The sequence below is a fragment of the Sturnira hondurensis genome, unplaced genomic scaffold (assembly GCF_014824575.4).
Source record: "Sturnira hondurensis isolate 20B ecotype Veracruz unplaced genomic scaffold, ASM1482457v3 Scaffold0021143, whole genome shotgun sequence".
In the NCBI taxonomy this organism is placed as follows: Eukaryota; Metazoa; Chordata; class Mammalia; order Chiroptera; family Phyllostomidae; genus Sturnira; species Sturnira hondurensis.
This window is the reverse complement of record NW_028093774.1, coordinates 7,289,838-7,304,795: the sequence shown is the minus strand read 5'-3', so window position 1 is coordinate 7,304,795 and position 14,958 is coordinate 7,289,838. Positions and strand designations below refer to the sequence as shown.

General features: G+C 54.8%; 1 protein-coding gene across 1 annotated transcript in view; it reads left to right on the top strand.

Annotated features, from left to right (window-relative positions):
- RIN3 (Ras and Rab interactor 3) overlaps positions 1-14,958 on the top strand; it is a 103,255-nt gene that overhangs the window by 34,209 nt on the left and 54,088 nt on the right. Inside the window, exon 3 of the mRNA XM_037031718.1 lies at positions 5,157-5,274. Coding sequence (XP_036887613.1) covers positions 5,157-5,274 — 118 coding nt within the window. The remainder of the gene's footprint in view (positions 1-5,156; positions 5,275-14,958) is intronic.

Below are 14,958 nucleotides of genomic sequence, written 5' to 3'. Positions count from 1 at the left end.
ATTGAGTGTCAGGGTTCCGAGTATTTGTCTGGGGGGAGGGGGGGGAGGAAGGGGCGTGGCAGCCACATTCCTCTCTCCCGAAGCGTCCTCTCTGCCAGCTGTTACTGAAATCAGTCGTTCTCCCCGAAACCCCCAGTGGTGGAAGGCAGACGGGCTGCTTCTGTGACCAGCTGCCCGGCCTCCTGCATTACAGGACTTTACCCTTGACGATAACCTTTGTGCAGGCCTCTTAGGATCGGGAAAAGACCCCAGGCCATGGATGCTGGGACAGAATCTTCCAGAAGGAAGGAGTCCTGGGACTCTCAGCCCCGCTCCCTCACTATACTGGAAAAGCCAGCTCAGAGAGGGGAAGTGACTTGCAAAGGACACCGCAAACCAGGGTCAGAGGGAGGAGACACCAAGTGCTCTGACCGCCGTCTCTGACCACTGTTTTCGGGTGGGGGTTGGACCCTCATAGCGGGCACGCCCCCCATCAGGGTGTACAGTTCGGGGAAAAGGCTTCTTCTGCTTTCTGGGAGTTCCTCATCCAGTGCCTCGGGAGAGCTGACACGGGAACGGGGAGAGAAGGAGCGGGCTGACTCAGACGGTGACCCAGCAGGGCATCAGGCAGCGCTCGTCTGCCTTCCACCAGTGGGGGTTTCGGGGAGAAGAGAGGGAGCAGAGCGGCTGAGCAAGGACATGGGGCACAGCAAGGTCTGCGGGTGGCCTGGTTCACCGGGAAGGCTTGCAGGAGCAGTGATGGAGGGAGGGCCCCATGGCTGGCATGGATATGGGCTGCCCCGTCTGTGATAATCCTGGGAGGCCCCAGGCGAGCATCCTAAAAGTAAACAATGCATGCCCCAGGACCCAGACTTGTCACCTCATGGTCCCCCACTGCTCGCCTGGAGCTCATCTTTGTGCTCAAGGCCAAGGCCTACAGTCTACAGCCACTAATGAGGATGTCTTTCCCTGTCCCGGGCCCCTGCTGTGGCAGATCCGGATCCTGGGGCAATCCATGGCCAGCAGAGGCAGCAGTGCTGCCTCTGTCTGGTAAGGGCTCTGTGCCTTTTGACCTCAGGGCTCTGAGGCAGGTAGGAGGCATGGGGAAGGGAGGGCCCATATTTTGGGTGCCTTTACCCAGAGGGCACTCTGCTGGAGTCGCCTGTGCAGCTCTTTCAATAAACACTTTGAGATACAGCTCAGTCAGGAATGCTTTTGGCTTCAAGGAACAAACCCAGCCTATAAGCTTCCCACAAGGCCAGAGAAGAAATGTAGACTGTGACAGACTGTGACAGTCCCCCAGCTGGGCACTGCTGCCCAGGGGCTCCTGTGGTCTTTCTCTATCCCTGGAACACAGGTCAGAGAGCAGGGCCGGTGTCTCGGCCAAGTGAAGAAATCCAGAAAGCTCTGTGCTGAGCAGGAAAGAGCCGATCAGATGGCAGGACAGCATGGGGGAAGCCCCGGGGGCTAGCGGCCCTGATTTGTCATTTGGGTCACCCTCGGGGTGGGGGGTGGGAATCAGTGGGCTGTCCCAATAGTGGAGGAAGGAGGTGACCCTCGGTGAAGTGGGGAACACAGGCTGCCCTGTGGCCCCAGTCCTGGGTCGGGCGCCCCCTCTTTGTCCCTCTCCCAGACACATGCACACAGGAAGCCTGCCCTTACTGCAAACGCCTTGTTGCCTTCTGTTTTATACTCTCGTGTTTTGTTTGGAAAACCCTGGCTGTGGCATTCGAGCTGATGGGCCATGGCCCTCAGTTGGAAAAGACCGCCTTCCTTGGGCATGTGCTGCTGAACAAGCGGCCCTGGCCTGGGCCCCTCCCCCCACCACGTGCCCCATGTGTGTACAGGGGGCACTTTCCCCGAAAAGGCAGAAAACCACAGTTCGGTTCCCATTCCGACGGTGCCGTCCTCAGCTCTCACCCTGGCTCGGGGTCAAGGGTCCCTCCCAGGGGCACTGCCGGCTCTGGCTCAGGCCCCCTCCCCATGGCCTGTCCCCCTGAGTTCACTCAGTTCCACACTCAGCCACACTCACAGTCTCTCACACGGTCACTCATGCTTCTGCCAACAGTTCTCAGACACCAACTGGGTGTCCTGCAGGTCAGTTCAGTTCTGACACTGCCTCTGCCGTGCGTGAGCACAGACCCAAGTGAGAGGACAGGGTCCCCGACCAGATTGCCCTGGTGCAGATGCCAGGCAGCAGCGGGTCCCCAAGCCACCCACACTGCTGTCTGACGTGGTGACAAACATGACCCCTCCTCAGGTTCAATAATTCACTAGAATGACTCAGGGGACTCACTGAAAACCCTGTACTTGTGAGGAGCATTTTATTATAAAGGAAACAACTCAAGAGTGAAAGACACAGGTAGGGGCGAGGTCTGCAGTGGGGAGGGGCATGCACACTCCTGCCCCTCCACCAACCAGAACTCTGCCGAGCCACGAGGTCCAGAAGTTTCATAGAGTTTTCTTTGCAAGAGTGATTGAATCATTGCCCACACCTACAAGCTCCAACTCACTCCCAGTTCCTCTCCTCTTTCCAGGGTCGGGGTGGGGCCTCAAGTTCCACGCCCCCTTGGAAACTAAGGGCCCACCAGTGGTCTCCTGTTAGCGTAAACTCAGGTGTGGTCACAAGGGGCTATTTTGTGAATAACAAAAGACATTCCTATCTCTCAGGAAATTCCAGGGATTTTTGAAGCTTTGACAGGGAAGTGGGACAAAGGCCAGATATACGTTTTAACTCACCAGGCACTCATTCTCACACACACAGGCACACACAGGCACACTCCCTCCCATTCCCTCACCCACTGCCCATCCCCACGGGCCTGGTGCACAGGAGGCAGCTGGCCTCTGGGACCTCTGAAGAAGAGGCAAAGTGGCCTCTTTTTGTTGTTGTTGAAAGCCGACACACTCCAGGGGTCTGCCTGGGTTCAGAGGGCCACCTCAGTGCAGCAATGCTGCAGCCCAGAGCAAGGCCAGCCTGTGCTGGGGGTGCCCAGGTGTTCTCCCAGAGCTGAGGGCGAAGGCATCTGGAGGTGAGCACCCTCCTGCCAGGTCCCTTGGGGAGGGCTGCTTTCCAAGGTGGACGCCTCGGCAGTCAGCATCTCTCCTGCCTCTCATTTCTGCACCCCCCCCCCGAAGCCTCCCTCCTCTCCCCCTCTGCCTACTCCGAGTTCTCACGCCCTCTCCACCCTCCACCCTCCGGGAGAGGGGCTGGTAAACTCATTTCCTCCCCATTCGGTGACTAATAGACTCATCGTGTCACTGCTTCCAAGGGGACGTGCATTGTCACGGGGGAGCAGAACCTAAACTGCAACACCTTAAGCCAAGGGACCACCCTTGGGCTGGGTAGAGGGTGGTTGAGGGTTGTGGATTGAGAGTCTGACGGCCTGAGCTCAGACCCAGGCCGGCACTCACTGTTCTTGGGCACTGCTCACCTCTCTGTTTCCTCCTCTGTGAAATGGGGGTAATGCTAGCACCTGCCCCCCACCACTCCACTTAGCTCTAACAGGAGAATGAAGTAAGAATGCAGAACCTAGGGAACCGAGGTCAGGGCTTGGGGCAGACCAGGGAGGGAGGCAGTATGTGTTAGCTGTCACTACCCACAATAACGATGTTATTATGATGTTCCACCAACAATTGTAACAACAACATTGTGTTAACAACAAAGAGATGTGATAAGAATGATAGCAACAATAACAATGGCAGAGAATTTGGAGCATCACCAGAGGCGGTAGGACAGTGTGCCTCTGTGAGCAAAGGGGGGAAGGGCCACCCCAGTGGTCCTCCTGAGCCTCTCCCGTCTGCGCCGCCTGCGCCGTCTGCGCCGAGTCCTTGAAGATGTCCCAGCGACCCCCCACCCAGCCGTCCCTCGGCAACTGTGGACAACTCCGGGTCTTCCACAGGCAAGCCCAGGAGCTTGGGGCCAGAGTGGGAGGAGCTTAGACCCCCTGGGGGGATGCGGATGGAGGGGAGGGGGACAGGGTGACCAAGTCCTTTCTCAGGAAGCGGAGGAGTGAGCCTTCCTTGGTTGAGGGACACCCTGTTGCCCCTCCCCTGGGAGACCTGCCCCTGGAGGCCTGAGCAATCCAGAAGGTGTCTATAGTCACCTGAAGGAGGCTGAGCTTTGCTGGGGCCCACGGACACTAAATGGGATATTTTAAAAGCACAGAGTTAGTGCGTGAAGCAGGGACCCCTCCCCACGATGGCCGTGGCAAGCATGGTGAGCGGAACGCAGAAGAAGCAGAAGGCGGGGTGGGGGCGGGGGGAGTCTGAATACACTGCTCTGGTTTAGATTCGGGCAACGCCTGGTCCCTAGAGCAGGGATGCATCCTCGGGGTCAAGGGGACAGGTCCCCCTCCTGCCCTAGTGAGGGGCCTGTGGTGCAGAGAGAGGCAGGGAGCGTGGGGGGCTCCAGGAGGGACACCAGTGACTGGGGCCAAGTCCCAGCCCTGCCCCTTACAGCTGTCCTGGGAGCCGAGCCCATATAGGTGTTTACTCAGTCATTGCACCAGGATCAGGGAGGGTGCCTCTGCATCTCCAGGTGTAACGTGGGAGTAACAACCCACCTTACGTCACAGGTTACTGGTAGGAAGAGGCAAGAAAATATATGCAAAGTATTTATACCAGTTCCTGCCACAGAGAAAGCACTGTGTTAATTATTAGCTATTTTTATTTCTGTGAGGGAGGATCTTGGGAATTCACTAATGTCTGTGACCACTTCCATCAGCCTCCGACAGGGTCCGTGCTGTATGAGTGGGTGGGCACAAGGGGAGATGCACCCTCACTGCCAAGCACTAGAATTTCTCTACATGTGGACCCGGGACCCCCACCCATCCCAGAATCAGCTGATTCCGGGCCCCTGCTCCTCCTGGCTGAATTAGGATCTTCGAGGTGGGACCCAGGAATCTGCATTTTAAATACCCCTTGCCTAACTGTCCACAACACAGAAACATCTGAGTTGACCCCCTCTGTGAGCAAATGAGACATTGAGACTCAGGAGCCAGGGGACACGGGCCAGGTGACACATGGCTCTTAGGGCAGAACCCTGAGTTCCCCTGAGGGATGCCTGGCTGCCACCCTGCCTCCTTGGTTCTGGAACATTCCAGATGACCTCCATCTCTCCGTTGTCCCTCTAACATCCACCCAAGCCTTAGATTCACAGAGCCCTCCTTCTGTTGCAGACATTCCTGGTTCGCCGGGACAGCGGCTCGAAGCGCCTGGTGCTCTGTGTCCATTTTCCTTCGCCGAAGGAAGGCTTGTCCGAGGTGCTCGACTACACCATTAAAGAAGAAAAATCGAGTAAGTACCGTCCTTCCGGTCTGGCCTGTGACCACACAGCAACAGCAGCAGCAGCAGATGCGCTACACCCTGTGACCACAGGCCGACACGCCCACCGCCGAGGGGTTAGCAACAGAAGGGGGCTGTGGGGGGAAGCTGTCAGTGCCCTGGGGCTGTTTGGCCAGCTTTTGTTTTGAACTCAGCTCTAAAACACAAAGTGAACATCAGTTTCTGCTCACCCCTGTCACTGCTTGTCACCCATGTCACTGCCTTTGCCTCCTCTGTCACTGCTTGTCACCCATGTCACTGCCTTTGCCTCCTCCTGGCTGGCTGCAGTGAGGTGTCCTCCCGTAAGCTCAGACTGGAGAGAGGGATGACATGAAGAAGAAATGACGAGGCCCCTGGATCCTAGTGACAGCTCAGCACACACGTAAGCCTTGACCTTGGACCAGTCACTGGATTTCTCCCAGCCTCTGTTTTCTCAGCTGCCACATGGACGCAGTAGTCACTGCCTACCTGTATCACAGGACCTTTGTGGGGGTCCAAGGGGCAAGCACTTCAAAAGACAAAAATCCCGTGTGTGCACAGGGCCGCCATGAGCAGGCTGGCACCTCGACAGAGAAACGTTTGGGGGCCCCCCAATCTGGGGTGGGTTCGTGCTAATACACAGTGAGGGTGTGTGGGCTTCCCCCACCTCTCTTGGGCCAGGCCATGAGTGAAAGCCCCGAAAGCCTGTTCCTGAAGAATATTCCAAGTACCAGCTCAGACCCTCTTCTGAGTGGATCCAGGGTGTGGGGGAAGCTTTTTACTCTTGGTTAGCGGCAGAGTGAAAGCAGTGAAAGAAAGTGAAATATTTATTAAGTATTCTGTAAGTATATTTATATAGATTATATATTATATGCTTAAACAATTTATATTTACATAATTAAATGTTATGTAACTATTTTAAATATTTATCAAATATTTTAGGATGCTTGTTTCTTAAGAGACCCTTCTGCCCGACACGGGCAACATGCCAAGATTAGCCCTGGCCTCAAGGGCCTCCTGGTCTAATTGGAGGTGGGGAGACAGGGTAGGTGGGAAAACCAGACACCCGCACTTGCTGTGCAGCGTGACAGGTGTGACTGTGAAGGGAGCCCGGCCAAGGGGCGCAGAAGATACAGGCGGTGAGTGAACTCATAAAGAGTCTGAAGATTTGGGCCAGAAGTGAATGACAGAGCTTTACTCCAGAGGCCAGGCAGAAACCCAGAAGTGTTCCAAGAAAGAAGGAAAAGTTAACAATTCATGTCATCTCCAGTGCACTCTTGAGAATGATCAGCCCTGCATTCTCGGCCCTGGGCCTGGACCAGGATTATTATCAGTCAGGTGCCCTGGAGGGTGGGTGGTCAGGATCACTGCGGTTGGTGGTCTGGATACGGGAGCCCTTCCGGCAATAATCGGAAGGTTATCTGGAGGTCTGGTATGTGCCCAGATCACATCCAGGCACTGACGTGGGAACAGAGCGTTCAAAGAATTTAAGTTCTCGGGCAAGTTAGAACCACAGAGTCATTTCCTCGTGCCTCAGCCTCCTTGATTTTAGTGATCAAGGAGGCTCCCTTGATCACTAAAAGCTCCCTTTTGGCAGCTTCTCCCTAGTGACTGGTGGGAAGGCTCCCAAGTGGGTGTCAGAGAGGAGGGCGTGCAGGTTGGGGCCTGAAGGGTGAGTGTCTTAGTTAACGGGGAATTTTCCAGCTCAGGAGGTGGAGGAGACATTGAAAGCAGAGGCTGGTTCCTGCACTTGCCGAAAGGGGGCCTTTCCGGGGGAGGCCTGGACTCACGGAGAGTGTGTGAAACGGAACGCACTCACGCGTGTGTGCAGCAGATAGTTGTGGGGTGTCTGGTCTGCATCAGGCACTGTGCTACCATGGGGGACATAGCAGGGAACGAAAGCCAGTCCCGGCCTCTCGGAGCGTCCGTTTGGGGAAAGGATGGGGACAATGAGCAGAATATACCAGGGGGCTGTCAGAAGGAGAATCAGGCTCCCAAGAACACAGAAGTGGGAGCATGAGCCAGCTGCCGCAACTGGGCCAAAATACGTAACAGTTTAAACCCAGAAGAGGCTGAGTTCCCACTCACGTCAAGATTCCTGGTCCGTGGGTCAGGCTCAGGGATACCTTGAGCACACAGCTTCCAGTTTCCCACAGTTGTCTCTACACCAATCTGCTGGAAGGGAAAAAAGCATGGAGCAGGCTTGTGGGCGGATCTCGCCAGGCCTGGAAGTGGGTGTGTCACCTGTGCTTGGATGCCATTGGCTAGTATTCAGTCACAAACCACACCCCGCTGCCAGGGTGACTGGGAAATGTGGTCCAGATGTGTGTCCAGACAGATGCAGGGGGTCTGGATTTTGGTGAACTGTTAGGAGTCTAGGGTGACAGAGTGTGTAGAGTTGCTAGTGTATATAGCAAACTTTAATGACCCTTGTCCCTTGTCCCTTGTCCCTGAGTGTCCAGCAGGAAAAAAAATGTAGGCATCTCAAAGAAGGAAACAGCATTCTAGTTTTCCCAGAACAAATATTTAGCGCCCTCTACTGACTGCAGAAGGGGTGACACTGTTTAGAGTGCCTACCGCTCTCCGTGAACCCCTCTCAGACGTTCTCAGAAGGTGCTTCTGGGCTGCAGAGACCCTGGGTGCTCTCTTGAGGTCCTGGGAGAGAGACAGGCATCAGCCCATCTGCTTATGGACCTGTGTAGTCCTGTCTCTTATTGAGAGTAACCAGGCTTTGGGGACTTGCCTGCCCAGGCACTAGTTAGCTATCATCCTTTAGAAACTCAAGAGCCAAATGTGGTCTTAAATTTTAGCACCAACATCAGGACAGCAGCTGAAAGGGGGCAGTAGTGATGTGCCAAGCCTGTTGCAGGTCAGCATGAGCTCCGGAAATGCAAGGAGGGAGCACTGTCCAAGGTCAGGCTGATCGGGAAGGCTTGGTGGAGGAAGAGGGAATCAGGCTGGGTGGACAGAATGGAAGTTCTGCCTTTCCCACTTTGCCCCTATGCTTCTTTCCCAACTCTCTGCCCCAGTCTCCAGGGCATCGCTTCTAGGTGTCTCCAACCCAGTTACACCTCCAGCTGCCCCTGCCTCATGGAACCGAGTCAGAAAGCAGGCCCCAGGCGTACCACTGGGACAGGGACGCCAGGTCTGGTTGCACGTCTCACTTCTGATAGGAGACCCAGGGACACACCTGGGCACGTGGGGATAGAGGCAGCTCACTTCTCTGGGTTTGTGCCTTCCCAGCACTATGTGGTAGAATCTCATGTTCCATTTTTTTAAATATTTCATTTATTTTTAGAGAGAGGGAAAGGGAAGGTGAAAGAGTAGGACAGAAACATCAATGTGTGGTTGCCTCTCATGTGTCCCCTACTGGGGACCTGGCCTGCAACCCAGGCATGTGCCCTGACTGGGAATCGAACCAACGACCCTTTGGTTTGCAGGCCCATGCTCAGTCCACTGAGCTACACCAGCCAGGGCTCATGTTCCATTTTTTATTTAAACTTTTAAAATCCAGTACCCAGCTTTTCTGAAAAGACCATCAAAACCCAAATCCTTTATGTAACATAACTCAGATTCTAATCATGATTCCTGCCCATTCACCGTAACAACACAAATTGTCTGTAAATTTGTATGGGTTTTATTTTGCTCTTTTTTTGTATTGCCTCACTGTTCCACACACCTCTGAGCCCAGAGGTCTGCCTCCATGGCAAACCCAGGCAATGTCAAGAGAGGTGTCTTTGCCACAGTGACTCGCTGGGCCTACCTTTTCCCTTGTCTTCCTATTCATTCCTTTCCTCTTTAGCATCAAAGTGGAGCAGAGTAGAGAACCCGCACAGCCTGTTTTGAAACCCCAGCACGTTCTTTTACTACCTGTGTGATCATGACCTTGGGCCCCAGGGTCCTCCAGTGGGAATGATAATGGTGCCTCCCTCAGAGGGAGCTGGAAAGAGTTAGTGTGTCTAAAGCACTTAGGACAGGGAGCACCTTTGTACTTTCTAGGTGGGATGCTGCCCAATTCATGAATAGCTCAGTAAAGCCAAGTAGATCTTTTAAAAAGAGAATGAAGTGCTTAGGATAGTACCCAGAGAACAAGAGAAGGTTAGAATAGTGTTTGCTGTTGTTTTGTGGTCGATCTTTCTGCAGGATTAAGCCCAAAGGAGAAGGGAATGAACCTGCACAGGAGGTCCCACGGCTCTGGGTAAATCCCAGTTGAGTAGGGGGGGGCTGGCCTTCTGGTCCCTCTTGGGAAGAAGGGGCCACCAACCTCCTGAGTCCTCCTGTAGCTGTGGTGGCTGCAGTGGCCTAAGGAGGAAGTGGGCAAGGGTAAGGCCCAGGGCCTGGAACTAGGGCCTTTTGTTGGGGTTCCCCGTCCAGAGCTGAGGCTAAGGAGGGAGACACGGGGATCCCCCAGAAGTGGTTGGTCAGCCTCATCCGTGGCCCAGCTCTGCTCGCTTTGGACGAGAAAGAGTCCCCTGCACCAGCTCTGTGCATCTGTGTGCTCGGGCTGCCCTCTCTCTAGTTCCTTGTTCAGTTCCTTTGCAAAACCCCCAGGCTGGTTTTGCCACAATAACATCCCTGAACTACAAGGGATTGCACACAGGGTGTGTGTGTAATACTTTGAACACAACGTATTGCACACGAAGTAACGCGAGTGTATTTTTCACCCATGTTACATGTCAGCTGAGGCTCTTTATGAAAGCATTTTCATTCTGCAGTTCAGGCTAAGAGCAGCGCTATCCACGGGGAGGGGCAGAGGGGGAGGTGACAGACGGCAGAGTTCTACAATGGCTCTCAAAGAGTTAGAGGTGGCAGGCGTCTTGTCCCCTTATATCTCATTGGCCAAAACAGGTCAAATGACTGGGCCAGACGCCACTGGGGTGGGATGGATTGTCTCCCACCAGCGTGTGACCAGCACGGGGGGGTCATGATTATTTTGAACGAGTATTGCCATCTGCACATCCCGGTTCTCCTCTGGGCTGCACCAAGGTGGCCACAAGACTTTGTGGTACATGAGTCACCACTTAGCTTAGAGTCACGGGGACCCTCAGAGACCAGGTGTGTGTATGGGGCAGGGGGCAACCAGCAAATGAGACATAACTCTACTAATTATGGTCGTGTCTGTTCAGGAATTGGGTCAGGGGACACGGTGGATGAAGGAACGGGACACGGGGTGGGTGGCAGCTTCGGAACCACAGCCCTGCCCCTTTATGGCTACAGCTAACCACTTGGCCAGGGGATACTAGTCCTTCGTCATTAATCTGCATCCTTGAAGATGGTGACAATGCCAAGTTCATGAGACAGCATATTTCTGCTGGCTGCTCAGGAAAGAAAACCAGTTGGCCCCTGTCTCTAGAAGAGGAGTCAGGGGCCGGTGGCAGATGGTGTGCCCTCTGGCCCCTGTAGCACATGACTTCGGATGCTTGGTTTGAGCCACTTGCCCCTAGTTTCCCCAGCGGCCCCCCTTCAACTCTTGCCTGTCCCCTATAGCCAGCTGGACCCGGGCTTTCGAAAGCCGGGCCCCTCTGGCTCCCTGAGGACATCTCCCACTCTCAGGCCAGCGGTCTTAGGCCCAGCAGTTGAAGCTGAGAGATACACTTGTACGTGGGCACAGAGCCCGCCTCATGGGCACTCGGTGAACGTTGTGCTGATCGATCGGCGCTGACAGGCGCTGGTGGTGATCGCCACTGGACTGGGGGACTTTTAAACCAGGGAGGGGGGCATTCCAGATGAGCCGTCTGGGAGCAGAGATCTGTATGTGTGGGCCGGTCGGAGTGTCCCCAGGAATGACTTTGAATCCACGAGGGAGAACTGCATTGATGTCTTGGGCTCGACCCTTTGACCAACTGACCGGTTATCCTAGAGGGTATTTGCACCTGCATCTGGGCTGAAATGTGTTAAGCCCCAGAAAAAGTAAGGAACGAGTATCATTAAAGTCAGGCTTGGAGTGGAGAAGGCAGGCTCTTGCTGTTTTGTCTGGGGGGCAGCGTGGCCTGGTGGGGAGCTTGGCGCTCTCGCCGAAGCGGACCTCTTTTGAGAACACGAGCTTTGGAAAGGCAGACAGTTCTGGGTCTTTGTTCTGTCTCTGTCACCTTGTGACATCAGACAAGGTACTTCTCCGTGCTTCAGTTTCCCCGTCTACAGCCCAGCTGTGGGAGCATTGATGAGTGAACACATGGAGGGACGAGAGACAGCATGGCCTGGCACGGGGAAGCACTCAGGCAGTCCTCACTGTGACATCGTGAGAAAGACCTACCATATTTTGCCATGTATAATGCACACTTCTTTTGCCCAAATTTTTGAGGGGAAAAATAAGGATGCTCATTATACATGGGTAGTACTAATTCCCACGTATAATGTGAATTATACGTGAGAATCGGCACTAAAACACGAGTGCGCACTATACATGGCTAAATACGGTGTTTTATTTTTGTTGTTCCTGGCACAGATCTCCCCAAACCCTTGGAATTTCCTAGGTGATAAGAGCGATAAAGGCGTTTTTATGCTCATAACAAGCCTCTTTCGAGCTCAGCTGAGGAATGGACTCATGATCATAGTGGAGCTGCAGACAGTAGGTGCTCATAAACACCTAACTGCCCCTCTTCCCCCTCCTGGAGTGCCCACCTTCTGCCTTGGCCTGGGTCTCGGGGTTAGAGAACCTGGATTAATATTCAGTTCTGCTGCTCAGCTGGCTCTGCGTAACCACAGCAGGTTGTTTGACTCTGGGCCACACCCTCTCCCACCACCAATGGGCTGATGATGCCTCCAAGGAAGCTGTTCTGAGGAACAGACAAGAAAACAGACACGACGAGATCTGAAACCCGGCCGAAATGCACCAGTGAGCTGGGGGCTGCTGCAGGCCTGCGTTCGTGTGAGTGTGCGAGCTGGCATCTCCCGAGCCCCAGCTGTGATAAGACCGGATTCTGCTCTTAAAAGGCGCATGAGGGTCGTCGATTGGGGCAGGAATGGAAGAAAGGAGGCAAAGTGCTTTTGCGAGCGCTTTGTGGCTCTCAGGGGTCCCTGTGCCGAGGCTCAGCTTGCTCTGGATCACCCCACATTCAGGACTTCTAAGGAAATGTTTCTAGGGGGCTGAGGGGGAACACTATCATATGGTGGTTCTGGGAGCTTCATGAAAAGGGGAAGCAGGTTGTTACCTTCGAGCACCACCCAGATTTATTTCGCTCTGGGAGTTTCCAGGCAGCTTCCCCACATGGAAGAGCGAGCAGCTTCAGGCCATCTGAGCTTCGCAAAGCCACGGGTCGGTGCCAATGAACTGGGTTCTACTTTGGCTCCCTCAGTAACTTGCTCTGTGACTTTAAGCAAGTCACTCAGCGTCTCTGGGCCTCCTGGGAGAAGGAGCGCCTGACTCAGCCAGTGAGAGATGCACACAGAACCCCTGAGGAGGGTGAAGGCACACACAGGAGAAGGTGCTCTTCTTCATTTGCCTGACCCAAGCCCCTGGATTGTAAAGCCTCGCCACAGCCAAGGGAAATACAGGTCGCTCAGTGTCCAGGGGGCGCTGCTGGCCTCCCGGGATGCCTGTCCCATCAACTTCTCCTTTCTGCCCCAACTGCTTAAGGAAGCAGTCAGAGGGGAGACTTTCCTTCTGGAAAGTTCTGTACAAATGGACTTCTGTCTTTGTACAATAGCTCTCTGTGCCCATCTCCTCTTACCGGCTGGGAATCAGTGGCTAGATGGTGCTGCTCTGATCAGCAGCCCCGGCCCTTCCGCACACGCCGTGCTGTGCTGCTTGCCGTCCCGGCCTTGGTTTTCCCAGAGAAAACTTTAGGGAAATGGCCTGGCAAAGCGCCCCCTGCTGGGACTGTCCTTCCCATCCTCGCTGTTGCCATCCTGGGTAAGACTCGCTTCCCCGGTAACCAGGCCTTGCCCATGGAATCTTGTCCAGCCTTCCGCCCCGGTTTTGGGGGACTCCCTGTGTAGCAGGGTGGGCTTTCACAGCATCTACTCCTCTTGCCTTCACACCGCCCCGGGAAGCAGGAGCGAGGACCCCCATTTTCACCTGAGGAAATTGTGCCCAAGGATGGAAATGTGGGTGGGCCTGGGCTATCGCCTCCACCTCCAGGTGCCTTCACCTGGGGCCAGGTGTTTTCCGGGCTGGTCTCCTGTTGGGCTTGTGTGTGTGGCTCTCTAAGCCCGGGGCGGTGGAAGACGCCTGAGAGGGAGGTGGAGCGGGCGGTCGCCGAGTACATGGAAAGACCTCGGAGTTGCCCTCAGAATCTGAGGCCCAAGCTAAGATTATACCCCAGTGCTTGGTGTTCCCTGCGGAGCACCAGAGCAGGACAGAAAGGTGGCACTCAGGGACACGACAGCTTCAACAGGGACCCTGTGGCAAGGAGGGGTCCCTCGAGCTGCTGGGGCACCTGAGCCTCGGGTCTTGTCATGGTTCTGCCTCTCAATGGCCATCTGGAAGTGGGTTTGTAATGAGCTGTGGTTTAGGTGGCATGCCGGAGTGGCTCATTTTCCCCCATGGGAGTGCAGTGTACCCGTGTCTCCCCAGTCAGTGGGGCGGGAGTATTTACATTACAGAAATCGGCATGCTGTCCGTCGGGGCCTCCTTTCCCTGCAGAGTCTGTTGTGAAACGGGTAGCAGCCCCCCGCTGCTGTTTCCTTGTCTACGAAGTGGGGACAGTGATGCCCGCCTTACGGGACCATCTGGAGGCAAAGTGTAGATGAGCAGTTTGCAAACCAAAGTGTGGTGTGTGGGTAGATACGATGTACGTATTCATGTTATTGTATGATTTTTGTGTGAAAAGATGTATCTTTAAAAAGGGGGGCTCTATTTCTGCAGAAACAGGACATAAATTGGAATCGGGGTGGTACAAATGAAGTAGCAAAGGCTCCCAGAGAAATCCGGACGCATGATCATGAGGCGCCCCCTAGTGGAAGCCTGAGAGGCTCCTTCTAACCAGCGTCAGGGTCCCGTGGACCTAAGCCCTGTTGGTCATTGAGGGTGCAGTTAAGCATTTTCCGTGGTTTTGAGAAAAGACAGGGGCGGTGGTGGTGGCAGAAAGAACCAGCAGGCGGCAGCCCTGGGTTTGGAGCCTGTCACTTGCTTGCCGGTTGAACTGGGGCAAACACACAGTGAGTCTTTTCAAGCTCAGTCTCCTCGTCTATAACACATGTGTTGGGGAGACCGGTGGAAAGGGCCCCGCGGGGGCCTTGGCACATATGGACTGCGTGGGATTTGTGTCGGTCCTGCTGTCTCTCCCTGGACCCCTCCGAACCCCGTCTTGCAGTGCTGTCTCGGGACGCCAGGTGGATCCCTAGTTTGCAGAGTGTGGCTCGGGGGTTGGTACGAGATTTTCCCCCAATACAACCCAACCTGGAATGTTCTCCGTGTGCCTCTCCCTCTACTGAGTTATGACACAGGGTATGTATTGGGAACTTGCTGGGTGCCAGCCTCAGCTGGTACAGTGAGAGTCTAAGGAAGCAGGGTGCTAACAGCATCACTTTTAATCTGCATGTCAGCCCTAGAATACAAACACTATCGTGTGCCAGACTAAAGATGGCTGTACTTTCTTTGACACCCTTCCCATCAGGAGCTGAAGGCTGCGCCCTTCCCCTCGGATCTGGGTGGGCGGGGACTGTGGTGGCCGATACAGTAAGGCAAAATGATGCTATGCCGGGTCTGTGCGTACCTTTTGAGAGAAGTGGCAGCCT